Genomic DNA, 17,005 nt, shown 5'->3' with positions numbered 1-17,005 from the left:
ATGGATGTTTCCATCTCCTCAAATTCGCACGAATTAGCAGGGTCGATGATTTATTTCGTGCGGTCCCTTTGGCTCTTAAAGACAAGTCAATTATTTTTTCCCTCCTGATTTTACGCATCAGGATACTTGGAGGAAATACACGTTATACACATGATTCTTTGGACTCCGATGAAATGTTGCTTTATAATACACCATCTGCTCGTCAAGCCTTCTTTCGAATTATTCTCTGGATTGTTTTAGACATAAACCTGATCTTCGATTGTCTCCAAACGGTGTTTCGCTAATCATCGATCTCCTCAAGTGTTTCTCAAAAATTGATTCTTTTTATCAATGATAGAATCTGGCAAATCTCGAATACCTAATACAGCTACTTTCGTAGATCTCTCTCTTGATGTTTGTTCATCAAGTTTAGGCGTTCGATAATCGATCGCTTTCTACCTGCAGCATATTATTAGGTGACCTCAGAAAATGTTAGATCGTTAGATGTGCAAATGTCGAAGATCTCCGCGATCTTTACGAGGAAGAGGTCTCGACGGTCTCAACTGCGGAGTGTGACGCGCGGCTGAGACCGCTCGCGGAGACGATTGATTACACGTGTCTCTTCATGTGGAGAGCTAGATGGTCGCTGCGGGAGAAGCATCGGTCGCAATGCCGGCACTTGAACGGCTTCGCGCCGGTATGCTTGCGGTAATGGCGCGTCAATTCATCTGAACGCGCGAATCGCCATTCGCAGCCCTCCCAACTACACTTGTACGGTTTCTCCCCTGAAACAGAAAAAAAGCAAAGCCACGTTAGAGAATTTAGTAGGGCATTTAATTCTCCAAGTAGTTATTCTCGCAAACGATTTCGATAAGCCACTATAACATTCTAATTGATATGTTTTAACGTCTAAGAGATATATTTTATTTTTAAGAGATAAGTTTATAATAAACTAGTAAACAGGCACGATTTTCAATAAAATCTGTAAGCAAAATTCAACAATAATTTTATGTTTAATAGAATGTTTAAAAAACACTACAAATTTGTCAAAATAAAAAAATTAATTTTTGTTTTCAGAAAATTAATAAAATTAATAAAAATTAAAATTAGAAAATTTATATAAAATCTGCAAATATCCTTCGTCACTTTTAATTTATAAATTTATAACAGATTGTGTGTAAGTAGGTAACAAACAATAAGTACATTTCCTTTTTAATAATACTTTTGATTTCGAGATTATTACGAATTAACATATACAATTCTAAATATTATTAAACTTGCTATAAATTACGTATGCCTAGTTTCGGTAAATTGCCATTGTCAATAGACAGTTTGCGCAGAACATAACATAACGCTGGATAATGCCCGTTTATGTAGAGATAAGCGGAACTACATCAGTACAGTATCAGTCTCGTACTTGAGAAAGCTCGTTCGTTCAATGTTATGATCCACCGGGCTAGGGGCTTCCTTGATCGTAGGACAGCATCACGATAGGCATAAGCTTACTGCAAAGCGATTCAATAGATTTCCGCGTGATGATACAAGGATTGGACGTTATTATCCCTCTAAACAGACTATCAAAGACAATGAGTAGTATCTAATCGTCGTTAACTGTGACGAAATGTCGACGATGGGATTCATGTCCAACTATCGGCACAATAGCGCAACCACACGTTGGGTGACGACACGATACAAATCCCTGTGTCGCAAATCCGAGGTAATCCTGTGGGATTCACGCGGCGATTGAATTTGATTTAAAAACCTATACAACCCTGAAAAATCCGCATGATGCCGCCCGTCGCTGATTTGCGACGCATGAGAGAAATATTAGGGACCGGTCGTGAAAAACACATATGCGACACATATACGCTGAGACGAAACTGCTTGTCAGGCGGAAGGAGAGACCATGTGTTATTAAGTCGGTAAATAATCTATTCGGTAATATAGAAGGCGGCTGACATTGATGAGGCCACGACGGAGAAGAGACAATACGAGGTCACCACCTGTGGCGCGATGTTAGCGAGATTAACAAGCCGAGGGAATTTCGCAGCTTGGAAAGAGAAGCAGGTTGAGATAGGGACGGGAGAGGTTGAATCAGAGGCTGTAGAAACAACTGCGATCTCTACTAGCTGGTAAATTGTGAACCCGATAAAGAAAGGGTAACTGGCGCCGCGCCGCCCATGTCGACGTATCGTGACTCATCGATCTCACAATAACAAACGATTTCTACCCTTTTATAAATATATGTCCTAATACAGAATCGTGTATTATTCTCTGCCATTTAATTCTTCATTGGATTATGATATTCTTGGTTTACAATTGGTTGTCGAATATTTTCGCAGATCAGTTGAAGAGTATCACAAATTAATTCTGTCTCATTTATGGTGGATCTCGAAATATGAATCTTGACAAAATTCAAGAGAACATTTATGTAAAATATCTGTATTTAACTAATAAGCAAAATAGTAGATTATCTTGTTGAATAAATCTCTCAAGGAATAATGAAAAATTATAGCTCGCGTAAAAAGGTTACAAGCGAGGGCTTTGTCTTCCTGATTTAAACTTTCGGAGTGTCCGTGCAGACGTGTCTCTTGTCGCGATCTAGATATGTCCGTTGTAAAGTACTTTGAGCTCGTACTGAAATACGATCTTCTATTATTTTTGTCAAGGCACGAAATTTGTCGAGCATATCCGACTGCATCTAGGAACTGATGCGCGAGTATATTTCACAACACCGCCGTCGAGATAAAAGTAATACAAATGTGTGTATAAAACCCCGAAGAGAAACGTTTAACACGTCGCATGCCCTCCCGCGGTTCTCATAAATCCGAAAAAGAGGCGGAATTCTCGACTCTACAAAGTGCTGTTTTTAGATTGCCATGTCTGTTTGCGAGTTTGCGCAAAAGGCACGGTTGTAATTTAAATGTAGCGTTTTCTCATCCGTGTAACACTGCGTCTGAAAAAGTAGATGTAACAGATTGCATCGTGATTTTAGTCAGTGTTGACGAAGATATTTTCCACGCGTCGCGCTCGGATCAGTTTTTGACAGAAAAATACACTAAATTATGTAATCTGAAATATCATGATAATATTCACTAATATATGTTCCTGCAAAAAAATTAATATTATTCTTTAATTATTAATCCTTCAGAACTGATGATGAGTCCAATGAACCGATTTAAATCTCTTTGTCGAAAATACCATATAATTTAATTTTCTTTGTATTATATCTGTACATTTGGCTTATTCCTATTAATAAGCGGATTTTTGTGCAATTTCATATTTTTTTAGAAAGCAGATTGGAAAGTAACATCAAAATAGAAATTTGTCTTGTTAAAAGAGCATTCTAAAAATATATATTTATTTGTGCATATTATGTATATTTGCACATTTGTGCAAATTTGCACGTTTTGTACATATCTGCATAATTATCTGCATAAAAAATCCGATGTTTACTTATTAAAATATAGGGTAAATATGCCGGCAATTATGCCGCTGAGATTTACGCCGCAGGAGTCAGAAAAAATAGGATGAGGATTGTCTTGTATATCCCAGCTGTTTGGGCATTTTTAATGGGCAGGATCTATGTCCAAAGAATACAAAGTATACAAAGTATACAAAGTATACAAAGTAGGCAGATTGAATTTATTGCACTAAATGCAATAAACGCATTACATGAAATATGTATTTCATGTCATAACACTTGTAATACATGTGAGAAGATTGTAATTATTATTTATTACTTCATATACATATTTATTATTTTTATTCCTTAATAAAACTTTATAAATGCATTTTATAAGTTATTACGACTTATTTATTATATGCATTATTTGTAAATTTTTCATAAGCGTACGTATCTCCCTTCCTCCTATGAGTAGTCATATATCCCATCCTTATAAGATATACGGCAAAAATACAAGAGTTTAAAAAAGTTCATTTTTTAATACGAAATATAAATATTTCGGATTTCCAATATTTTTTTCATAATAGTGAACAATACAAAGTTTTTACTGATATAGTTCGTTTACTTTAAACATAGTAAATAATACTTCATAAATAATACTTCAAAAATTAAGTTTTTGATATGTACGATGTATATACGGGAATTATTAATAAAATTAATAATAAAATTAATTACTGCCTTTTAATTAATATAAATTATTTAGATTTTACAGCTACAGTGTCAGTAACTATGTTATATTTTGACTCGAAAGGATTAATATAACCGATATTAAATTTTAAAGAAAGATAAAAAAAGCATCTTCAGATTTTTCTTTGCAGATTTTTCTTTGCTTACTGCAGTCCTATGAATCGCAATACAATTGCGCAATAGATTTATGTAAATTTATTATAGATTTATATTCTAGATATATATAAATCTCACAAAATATTTTGCGAGATTGGCGCAAAGCATTTAAAAATACATGTATCTGTAGATATAAAGGATAATTTCTCGAAAGTCGGATCTCAATTACACAGTCACAATGACTGGTGCAACTGACGTTTTTCGAACGACGTTCTATGTCCCGCGAGAAGGGATGAAGGGAAAAAATTTACATCGCGTTTCGGTCTCTTTCAAAGTTGTACCGAGGAGGTACTGGTGGGAACCCCTCTTCTATACCGAGTCTCTCATCCCTAGCAGGAGGTGACGACGACAAATCCAGCCGGGACGTGGCGACGCATAACCAAATCCATCCACCCCTTCGCCCCCCGTTATTTCATCACCTGCACCCACCCTCGACTGGCTGTTTCCGGCGCCTCCGCCAACGACACCCGACATTCTACGAGGCCGCGACTCTGCGGAAAATACGGCACACGTACTTGACGTACCTCACACCGTTCATCCATCTCACCCTTTCGCCCTTCGCGTTTCGAGAAAGCAACCCCCGGATACCATCCGTTCCCCTTGCTGCCTGCTGTCCTCCGCAGCCAGCTAGAGAAATGGTGACACGAATGTGCCTGCCCCCTCCCCCCCCCGTGAGGGGGGAATTGCGGACTCGCGTCGGAAGGAAATTCCGAGGAAGATAAGGATAAATAAGGTAACCGCGACGGTATGGAAGATACTGGTGGCGCATGTATTACAACTAGCCTAGCAGGTGAGAAGAAAAATTGTCGTTGACTTCACTGTTGGATCGCCGCGATGAGAAAATACTCGTCTCTCGGCCATAAAATTTCACAAGATGTCGACACGAAAAAAAATATAATCGAAATTATCAATCCGTTGAATTCACGCCATAGTCTACGTACAGAATATTTACCTTACCTACAGAATATTTACCTTTATTATACAGCACATTGGGATAAATAAGGAAAATTCAGCAATTGTCATATATATATATATACACTAAAAGAAAAGATTGGCTGCTGTAGCAAATTAGATGATAAATATGGCATAGCATTTTAAAATTGGCTGCAGCAGCCAATTTTTGGTTGCGTTAGCCAATCGAAATCCTGTATTGACATTGTGGATAGGTTAACACAACTAAAAATTGCAACAGCCAATCTTTTTTCTCAGTGTACACACACACACACACACACACACACACACACACACACATCCACCCCCACACACATCCACCCACACACACATATCCACCCACACACACACATCTACCCACACACACACACACACACACACACACACACGTCATCTTGTTGCTGTATTTTCCAATGAGATCTGTCATGGCAGCTCCCGTACAATATAAAATGAGAAGATGATTGCTTCGTTCGAGAAGCCATCGAAAATCACGAGAGAACAAATGCGAGCTACATACGCTGGCACTCGCGGAGGTAATGCAATTTTTGCAAAAATTCTGTGCGTAGCTACGTGCGCACGTAATGTTCGATTTCACGGACGAATTAAATTTTGCGTAGCTATGGCGACTATGCCGTAATGCTTTACACGACCGCAGGCGTTTATCGCGAACGCGTGCCCCGTCTGGTCCGTTCGACGCGCATGGGCATATCACGGCGAGGGTTGGAATACACGCGTACGAAACGACATGTACGTGCAACGGGCATTGCACATTTTATCGCTGCATAATGGTCTCCTGGCGGTTCGTTACCACCTACGTAATAAAGTCATATTAAACAAGATGGCTTAACTCGTTAAACCCTCTCGTCCCGTCCTACCTTCTCGCATCCTTCGCGCGCGTCGACAACGAATGTTGCTAAACGACGTCCACGTATGGAAAACACGCTCACACCCTCGCCCGCGTCTCTCTAGACATTTTTAAGCGTACATCAAGATACATTTACTGTCTCCTCTTCCATCCTTCGTTACGTCGATAGCTAGAGCTAAATTTACGAAAATTATTTCCTACGATGGATGTAAATCACGCATTGAATGTATTATAGTATTATTATTATATTCGTGCCTTTGTGTTTAATGTTTAATCTTTCGGATCTTTTAAGTTATGGAATTTTTAGAATCTCTTGTGGATCATCATTATCAGACATATCTTTTAGATCAAACACTCCTTTATATTAAATTTCTCTGGTTCAGTTAGAAAAATAATCATACGTCGAGTATTTTCCACAAAATAAAATAAGTGATTTTCGAATAATTACTTACGTTTTTTTCAAAAGATGAAAAATTAATTTAAAATTAATCAATTTTTAAATTGAAATAAAGGTTTTAATTAAAATTAACGTTTTAATTTCTAAAATAAACAAATTATGAAAAAAAATTATTGTAAAATATATATAATTATTGTCAGTATTATTATAGTAGCTATTTTGCCATAACCAGCTTTGTTGACGTATATTCTCATGCAGCGTTAAACATTAAGTCATTAATTTACGCTAGCATAATAGATTTAGACACATTAATGATTTTAGCCGTTTGTGCATGCCGTGTTATACATAAACACTGCGAAACTAATGCAATTAGTTTATACTTCGCGCGAAACGCATAACATATTAGACATTGTTTACTATGAATATCATATGATATCATCAGTAACTTCGCGATCGATAAAATGTATCAAAAATTCATCGAAACGGAATATAATGCAATTATAAACTCTTGAAGAGATCATTTTACTTCGTTTTGATAAATGGATCCTGCATGCGGTGTAAGCAATATTATTGCGTAGAGAATAATGCATTGTTCTGGTAATCCTCATTTTATTATTACATAATAATCCGTCTATTGTCGAGAGTGCCTCGCCATTTCATAACAGAGCAGTAAATAAGCAAACTTCTCTCCATTAAATTCCCAACGCATTCTTTTTCATCCTTCTGTTCTTCTCGATTTATACGAAAGGATGCAAATGACAATTCATCCTTGGTTCTTAATGATTATTTTTATTGCGACCTTGATACTTAAATTAATAATGATCGTCGAGATATCGAAGTAACAATGTGGCTCTTTACTTTCCATTTCGTCAGTTTCATAATGTAAATTTACGTCATTATTTTTTTTATTCATAGAACACTTGGCCTGAATCGAGATAACAATATAAATTTTATTAATTATAAATTCACAGTATGATACATTAAGCTGATTAAATAAAATCTGATTTAATATTCAAAAATTTCCTTTGAACTATCTCGGAAAGAATAAATAATTTTCAAGCGCATAAGAATGTTTAAAGTGCGATACTTAAATTATCATGCCGGGCACGTTCACCCTTCTGTTCTTGTCTCAATAAACATTATCTCGTAGAGAAAAAGGCCGTCAGGAAACACGCAAAAATATCGGCTTTTACCTTTGCATGTAAACGAGTCGGAATACCGAATCGTCCTAAGTCTAAAAACGCGGCACGCTCGCGTGCTCGTGAATAACGAAGTTAGCGTCGTCGCGCCTTATACGGTATGCCGGAGCGTCCTTTCCGGCGGAAGGGCGATTTTTCTATGTCCTCCCTCTGCCAAGGACGACGACGTTACACCGGTGGGGATCCGTGCGACGGGTTAGTATTGCGTCGATATGTCAGTCCGTCCTGGCAACGTGTGCTCGTCGTCTTTGCATTTTATTAAGTCCGCCGCCGGCGAGGATGTATAGGGTACCTTCCGTCATGTCGCCGAGGGATAGGACAACCGGAATTTATGGGCGAGGATTCCGCCCCTGAGTCCGCCTTTTACATCCGAGGACATTTTGCGCGAAAACGTTTCGGCGAATAGCGCGCGTCTAATACTGGAGGCCATCGCGAGCACCCACGTGACGGATCGCTCGAGGGACGGCCGACTCGAGATTTTTCCTCGTGATGGTTCCTGGAAAACTCACCAAGTCGCGGCGAACGTTACTTTCTCCGCGATACTTATCGCCAGCAACTTCGCCGGGAAATTGCGCGGACGTTTCGTTACTCGCAAATGAATTTCGCCGAACGATCGACGACTGTCGATCGATCTATTTCTGCTTGAATCGACCCCGCGTAGAAACTTCTACTATATGGATAGAAATGTACCGAATTTCGACACCGCGAAATAACTTGGCAACAGAATGAATACGTATCGGGAATATGTAAACGTAAAACGTGGTAAAACCAATGATTGCAGAAAGTTTACTCTTTACGATATTGGCTCTCTTTACCGAACTGATAAGTAAAAATGAACTGCAAAGTTACAATCATGACATATTGCGTACTTCTGTTGTTTCTTTCTAGAATTTAGTATGAAATAAGTTTGTTCCGTACAGTTTAATATATTTCTTCCTACGCGACGTCAACGTACTTTTTGTGTTTTATCGATCTTACAAATAGGCAATGACTTTGAACGAATAAATTCTCCATTTTCTGTTCTCGAATTCTAGTTTTAGGGAGAAATACGTTGAAAACTTATCTTTTTAGAAAGAGACGGTCGTCACCGCGAGCAAGTAAGAAAGAGGAACGCTTTCTTCGGAGAAATATCGTACGCTATAAAAGAGGAAATGCAAGGTATCTCTTTTACAAAAAGATTTTGCTTCATGCCCCCTGGGAAGAGAGATACGATTTTCTAGCACCGCCAGCATAGTACTCGTACTTTACATTAGTCGCTTTTATGCACCTCGCGTTTCGCGTGCAATCTGAGGAATTCCTCGTAGTGACGCGTATCAAATTACGAGACGTATTGCACCCGTTTCTTTTTCGCATACCGAATTTTGGTGGAGCACGGTTTCTTCTCCCTTTTTTTTGCAAGAGACAAGACAAGGCTAGAAACCAACCCTCTATAGTCGGAATGAAAAACAGGGGGAATAAGAAAGAGAAGGTTTTCTTTCCAAGAAATATTGTGTGCTATAAAGGAGAAGATACGCTTGTACTTTATTCACAAAAAGATTTTCATTGCCCCCGCTGGCGAAGGAGATGAGATTTTCTGATAGCGCAGCGTTCTCTTGCATATTCAAAGGCATTCCACGCGCGAATCTTTCGGTATCTAATAGCGCAGAGCGCGTTCGACGCATTTGTGAAAATTCGATCGAATGTAATTGCGAAAGTACTCGCTTGAATGGCAAAATAAATTTAATAATATCAAACTTTTTGAAAAATATTGTATGCGCTATAAAGACGCGTCGTTCTGTTTAAAGGAATGCATGCGGTTAATTTGTTACCGGGAAGAAAGAGAGAGACACTCAGTGAACTTCTTTGCGATTAGAGTACCAAATTCTGGTTTACATCCAAAAATACTTGGCAGGAAGAAGTTTCTTGTTGTGAGAGCGTTTAATATATCAGAGACTATCCTACAGGATCGCGTGATAGATCGTTCGAGGGACGACCGGCTAGACGTTCCCGACGTAAGAAAGAGTCCGCGGAAAACAGCGCAGTTACCCCTTGCAGCACGATGGAGGGGTGGCATTTTATTATTTTCGACATTCCACTTCGGGGAGGATGGTCCGAGATTCGTCTCGAGGATCGAGGATAAGGGTCCGAGAAAATTTTACGAAGCGCGATATCGCTTCATACTCAGTTTTGAAAAAACGGATTTTGTGAACGACGTTTTTCTTGCCGGTACGAGATAGCGGGTGTTGTAGAAATGATAAATGAGAGATTTCTTCCGGAAGTATCGCATCGTGAAAATGGGCGTACGGTTGTTCGCGAAACAAGACGCAGTAAAGTGAAAGGAATAAAAAAACTTGCATGAGGATCGATCATGTGTTTTTCAGCGAATTTGTTCATTGTTTTCCGTTGTGTTAAATGACGTGAACAGAAATCAAAATAATTTCATTTTGTATATGGTTTATATATAATCATCTGCGCAGTCACTCTTTCTTATTTTTTCATTTTGATTTTATTTATGAGAAGTTTTCACTATTATTATTAATCCTATTATTTATGTAATATTTAATATATACATAATTACTCGCATGAGGTATTTTTGTATCTGGTACCGCAACATTATATTTTATTTTTTATTATTCTTTTTGGTGATTTACAATTAAATAGAGATTCATATTCTATACATTCTTTAGATGAAAATAAATCTAATTTTTTTAATTGTAAAACAATTTGAGCTAAATATAATAATGTCTATAAATAGCACTTATTTAGCAAATTAATAAGACTGTACGGAAAGAACGATTTTGTTAAAGTATCTAAAAAATTTAATTAGATACAGATCTGAAAATAACTTTATTGTATAAATCATAAAAATAATTACATAGGATCTTAAGCTTGGTGAGCAATGCTGTAAAAAGTTTTGACATTCTAGCAATCAATTTGGATTTCTATATATTTATTTTGAAGAGCCAATAAAATTATTTTCTATAACACAATATAACAATATAAAAAATTATTTCCAGATCTTTATCTAACTGTTAGATAAACCGTCATCTTTAGCAAAACCGTCTTTTTTGTGTGAGTGTCATCCCATGTGAGTAATGAAGGGTTGACATCATGTCACGAAAATGTAATAAAAAATAACGCAGAAAGAGATATCGAAAGTGTCGAGGAATATACTTCACATAAAAATTTTGCGGAACTTACTTTACAGCCTCACTTTTCAAACCACATCTTCGCATGTATAAAAGATTTTCATCGCATGTCGCGAAACTGCCGGATGCGATTCGCATTTCGCGTGTTGTGAAGTGTGGTTACGCTGTCAACCGAAGCGAGAACTTTGACGACGTTTCCAATTGTTTGCGGTACACAACCCCCGTCGCGGCAGACGGATTTAACTTCGCTGCGATCATGTGTTTCGAACAGTACAGCCGAGGTACAAATCGATGTATGCTGTAGATACATACACGCCTAGGCGCTTCGAGGTAAACGTGTTAAAATATGTATTAAGCAAACTTTTGCGTAAATAGTTCGTAAGTAATCGAGAAAATGACCTGTTGATGCAAATATTGGAATGCTATTAGGACCTAATTAAAAACTATCTATACACATCGTCGATACTGTTACAAATAATCTACCAATTTCATTAAAATATTTCGTAAATTGAAACGTAACATAAAAACATGTTATATCGTGTTTGTAATAAAACGTTTACTATCGGTATTCTTTTATTTTACAACGCATGTGCAATTCATTGAACTTCATTCGTTTCTACCACGAATCTCTAGAAATAAATTCTGAAAAACGACCCGGTTCTACTGATTTCGTGCAACGAAGCTTTTCAAAGAATTGCGAAACGTTTTATCGCTACTCGAATTGCACGCAATAATCGATTAGCTTTCGATACACCTATAACATTCGTTCGCGATAAAACGTTTCAATATAAAATAGATGACTTTCCGGGGTAATTAACCTTGAATTAATCACTGACCTAAATTTAGCTGAAGCTAACTCTCTTGGGAGTGTAATCGCGATCTGGTTGCGACTTTCCAGTTGCGAAAATCGATGGCTGTTGTGTATCGCCTTGGAGCACCACGTTGGTAACATCTAAGATTTAATATCGAAATATAGAAGAGGTAAGGGTAAGATCGCTCACAACCACAGGCGCTTGCGGTCTCTTGTAGGAGAGAGGAGCTTGGAAGATGCAGCTGAGACTTTGAGCTTGCGGTTTAAACGTAAGAAGAGACGTGTTCAATCGCGCAGATGCACTTGGCTCGCGGAAGGACGACGACAACGAAGAAGAAGGCGGACGGTGTGTCGCCGAGTTCAGTTTCTTGAGCCATTATTTACAAATCGCATTACCGCAATGCATCGCGATCAGAAACTTTTAGTAATGGAGTACGGGGGCTCGACGATGTGCCGCTTACCAGCCCTCGCGAACGCTCGTCTCTTCGAATCAATGTACCGACAAATTTCGGATCACCGTCGCGACGCAATTTCTGCGTGCACCGGCGCGATGTCTGCGACGAAAAATAACAGGCTCGTTTATATGCGAAATATCGCCGACGTGTAAATCACACGCTATGAGTATCGTACGCATATGAGAGCATGTGTGTATCGCATTGGAACATCTTGGCCGAGGAAGAATATGCACAATCATCAATGTAACAACATATAAAAACATATAAAAAAAAAATATCATTTTGTTGCTAAGAAAAGTGATCACTCAATTTACTTTCTTTTTTTTATGGTTATCTTAACAAAGAATATTTTCTTGATAATAAAATTAAAATATACTTACTATAAATTTTAGAACCCATTATTATGCATTCAAAATAAGATTTATTTTTTTTTTAAGGATATTATAAAATTGATCAAAGAAGCGGCTTTATACGATAAGCAGATCAAATTTGTTTTTCAAAATTAATAATCTTGATTGAAGTTATAATATTAAATTTACTAGGATTTAGAATATATTTTGAATAAATTTAATGTGAGGAACTTATGATATAATAGATTTGCGGATACATAAACTTTTGAAATAATCTTGAAACAAATAATTATTACATGCGTACAGTATTTTTCTGTGTAGCAATAATTAGAATTATATTTAGTTTTACTAAAAATATGCAAATTTTACATACAATCGATTGAGATTCAATCTCATATATATCAATCTTTTCTTAATATACATTTTTTTCATAAAAAAAACAGCATATTTTGTGATCGACATAAATTTTAAATAATTCAAATATTAGTAAAATGAGAAAGGCGACAAATGGTGATACAATTGATACCGTAGAGGAAAGCGATATATTTTCCATGTAAACGTTGGAAACTTAAGAAAGTCATTCTGTCGTTTTGCAAATTTATTTCTTGCTTCGTTGTAATGTTTTAATCGGGCGAGCGATTGCGCCGCTTGTTTCTTTCGCGCTTCGGACCATTCGCCAGGCATAAATCACGGATATCCGTTTGCGCGGAAATGCATTGAATTTATGGTTAATTCGATTATACCGCCCTCCCGACGCTGGATACCTTCAGGTTCTATTGTTCGCGGATACATCGACACGTCTAAGGAGAAATGCAGAAGTAATGTATATAAGCAGACTGTTTTCGACAGCGTAGATTCATCGTCGCGAGTTACATTGATAAATAAGTTCTCGGAGCCGCCACCGCTCGTTCCATTCTTCGTTTGATTTAAGATCGCGGAAAGCGTGCGTCTCTAAAGCGCTCTCATGTTAAATTATTATACTTTGGCTGACCTACTTTGATCTCCGTAATCTCGACTAGTTCACTGCCTCCTCCCGTATCTCTCGATCCGTTAAAGCAAAGTTTTCAATCGTGTATGAATATATATACATGAAATACGTATTATCATCCTTAAGTCATTTATATCCCCATTCTCATCTTTCTCGTTCTTCGCAGTCAAAAATATTATAGACGAAACTTACATTCTTAATAATGCGATAAGAAAAGATGCAGTCACTACATGATATTAAGAATAGATTTTATCAAACTATTTAATTTCTCATTAATTGCACAAGTATTTAATAAACTTGTATCTACAAATTTATCAATCTATAAATTTATCATATATTGCGTATTAATAAGGATTTCCGTTCAGAATAAATATTTTTCTCTTTTAGACCGAAGAATGCTAAACGTTTCATTTCCTGCACGAAATCAAGCGATTGTCGAGTGAACTCAAAGAAGGGATAAAATCGCTCTTTCTCATATATGTTGACTATCCATTTTCCGGAATGAAGTGAAGGACTGTTAAGTGTCCTGGGCGAAGCGATCTCGCATCGTCGAAGGATCAAAGTCCTGTCCGCGGCGCGCGACGCGAGAACAATGACGTTGGGAATGGAATTCCAGAACGGAAAGTCCCTGTAATTGGAAATCTCTCTCTTCCTATCCTTTCGTCCCTCTTTTCTCTCGCCCCGCTGTACATAGCCGATGTGAGGCTGCAGGATGGCGATCGATAGTTCCTTGACACCCGTGGGAAAATCGGATACGAGAGCTCTGCGACGCTGCCCACAGCGAGAAAGGACCCATTCGGACAAGAACCTAATACGCGAGAAGGATAAGCACGATGAAAAAGAAGAATTAGTTTGGTTTTATTCTCGTCAAGATACTATAAGGACAGAACAAAGAGTTCATCCGTGGATTTTTCTTTCGGTATTATCATTCCCATAACTAGCCCTCCACCCGGTTTTTCTCTTTACGATTTATAATTAACGTAATTACGTAGGGCTTTCTTCTCATCGCATATTACATAAATTTTACGTAAATCTGTCTGCGCTGTGAGTGACGGTGAAAAATCGCGGCCGTTTCGGAAGTATTCACGAAACGCTACGCTCCGCTCAAATTAGCCTCTTTGCAGAAGGCTAAATTCAAATCCGTTAAACGTTTTAATTAACTTGCGGATCTGAACAGTGATTTAAACGGCCGGCGAGAAACCACATTTTGCATCGATGCGTAACGCAGACAAAAAAAATGTAAAATTATCGTCGAGGTGCTGAACCAGCAAAATTCAAGATATTTCAACGATTTCTCTCGTAGCTGAAATCGTTTATTTTAAACAAGCTTCGCATGCAAAAAATCAGATCTTGATAAATCGATGGACATACTTGATACTTAGTGATGTCTGATCGCTTCGAAAGAAATTAGCAAATAAATACGTTGATTAAGTCATTTAATCGGATCACATTGTAGAATCAGCGCTAAATCCGCCGTCTACGAGAATAATGTGATCCGATGGATGAGCATGTCGCGTTTCTGTCGTCATCGTTCTCGTCTTCAAATATCAAACTAAGCAAAGGGACTAGATCTTCGCCGATCCTTCTCGGAATATCTACATATCGAGAAGCCTTTCGAAGGGAAACTTCGCCGATGGAATTCGTAACGAACCTTCACGTTGTCGTCTCACGATCGACGACTCGCTTCGTTTCGTGTCTTGCTACCGCGAAGTCCTGTCCGCAGGGTAATTAGATTCCGTCGAGTGAGATCAAAGTCTACCGCCATTTCTACCCCACGAAAAGCTCTGCTTCTCGAAGTTCCTCGATGTGGTCGTTTTTCTTCTGGTCGCAAACTCTGAGAGAGCGTGTCGCCGAACTTTTTCGACGAGATCGCGGCGGAAATCTCATGCAGCGAATGTAATCAATAAGTAAAAGTAGTCGCACAATTGTTTCTTTCGTCATATTTCAAGAAAAATCATGAAATCTGTATAGCCTTAATTTTTTATTTCTTCTCACAATTTAATATATTTTTTAAATAAAAGTGATTACAATTTTGTATGGCTATAATATTAGCAAATTATAATTTTTGATGAAATTTTGTTTAATGAAAAATAGATATATAAAAATTAAAGAATTCTTAAAGAATCGCCATTTAATAAAAACTAATTACTAATAGTAATTAAATGCTTTAATAAATAGAGTTTATACGATAGATCGCTATGTCTTATTCAATTTCTTACAAAGGCATTTTATAAAGATAAGATATAAAACAGACAAGAATCTTAAGAAAACTATTGTGCGACAGAGGAACGATTCAATTTCGGAGCAGATACATTCGATACTTGCATGTGATATTGTGAAGTACGGACTGAGCAAGAGAAAAGAGACGGGCGAATCAATACCCGAGGGCACAGTGCGCTTTTACACCTTTTTCTCCGTAAATGTCTCGAGATAAACGTCCTACGGCGAGCCATCGTACATGTCGCGGCAGTCCGTCGTCTGGCGCAGCCGTTCCGCCGACAGGAGGATCCCTGTGTCAGGACGAATTCATAACAGAGTCATAATTGCGGGATGGGTCCCGCAGTATGCATAATCCCGTAGTTAGCAGTTCTGCTTAACGATCCGCGAGAAGCAATCCCGACATACCTGCCATGCTGCAGGATGGAGGCATCCCGGCCAACCCGTCCCTTATTACCACCCTTGCATTCCGCTTCGCTCTCTCTCTCTCTCTCTCTCTCTCTCTCTCTCTCTCTCTCTCTCTCTCTTTCTCGTCATCTCTGTGTAGGGCCATGCCTAAGCTATACATAGAAAGACGAGGGCACGTACCGCAGGGTACGTACGACTGAAACCCTAGGACCTGAGTGTGACGCGACAAAAACCGTGGATAAAGAGCAAGGATCCGAGAAGGAGGATGAGGATGGATCGTACACTTGTACTGGAAGAAGAGAGAAAGACGAAAGGGAACAGGAGAGTTCGTTAATTACAATCTCTCTGCCTGCCACCGTTCACCGCAAGCGACCACGAAAAGGATCGGAGGGAGGAGAATGCGAAGACCCATGGCAATATCGCTTTCGGACAGTGACGCGAACCGTCAACATGGATCATGGAAGTAGCAAGATGGATATTGCCACTCTTTAAGGTAGAAGGAAATTTCACTCGTTTTATCGAAACACAAGAGAATTCTAACCGATGAAGAATTATAATTACGTTTGTCTCTAATTTAATTTATATGCGCGCGCGCGGATTAAATATTAATAATCCGATTATAATTGTCTTATTTGATATAATATAGCAAGCAATTTGATATAACATAACAGATTTTAAATGCAATCTAGTTGACGGAAATTATAATATTTTGATAAAGTTATTTAGTCATAATTTATTATTACAGACACTTCCGTTCGGATAAGTTATTTTAAATTTATAGAAATTATTATTTTATTAATATTATTTTATTTTTTTATTAATATATTTTCTAATAAGTTTCCAATAAGTTTTGCTAATATTAAAGAATAGAGAAGTTTTATAATGCTTTATTCAACTACATAAAAATCCAGATAGAAACATAGAAAGCAACACTAAACGAGTTGAATT

At 37.8% G+C, this 17,005-nt stretch overlaps 1 protein-coding gene across 2 annotated transcripts in view; it reads right to left on the bottom strand.

Annotated features, from left to right (window-relative positions):
- Positions 1 to 588: 588 nt before the first annotated feature.
- The window catches only part of LOC108686056 (Krueppel-like factor 6), a 408,542-nt gene continuing 392,125 nt past the window's right edge, over positions 589 to 17,005 (bottom strand). For both annotated transcript variants that reach the window (XM_018191119.1, XM_018191118.1), the window contains one exon: positions 589 to 764. In XM_018191119.1, coding sequence (XP_018046608.1) covers positions 589 to 764 — 176 coding nt within the window. The remainder of the gene's footprint in view (positions 765 to 17,005) is intronic.

Source organism: Atta colombica, unplaced genomic scaffold, assembly GCF_001594045.1.
Source record: "Atta colombica isolate Treedump-2 unplaced genomic scaffold, Acol1.0 scaffold163, whole genome shotgun sequence".
Classification (NCBI taxonomy): Eukaryota; Metazoa; Arthropoda; class Insecta; order Hymenoptera; family Formicidae; genus Atta; species Atta colombica.
The sequence above is the reverse complement of the archived record's forward strand: the minus strand, read 5'-3'. Positions and strand labels throughout refer to the sequence as shown.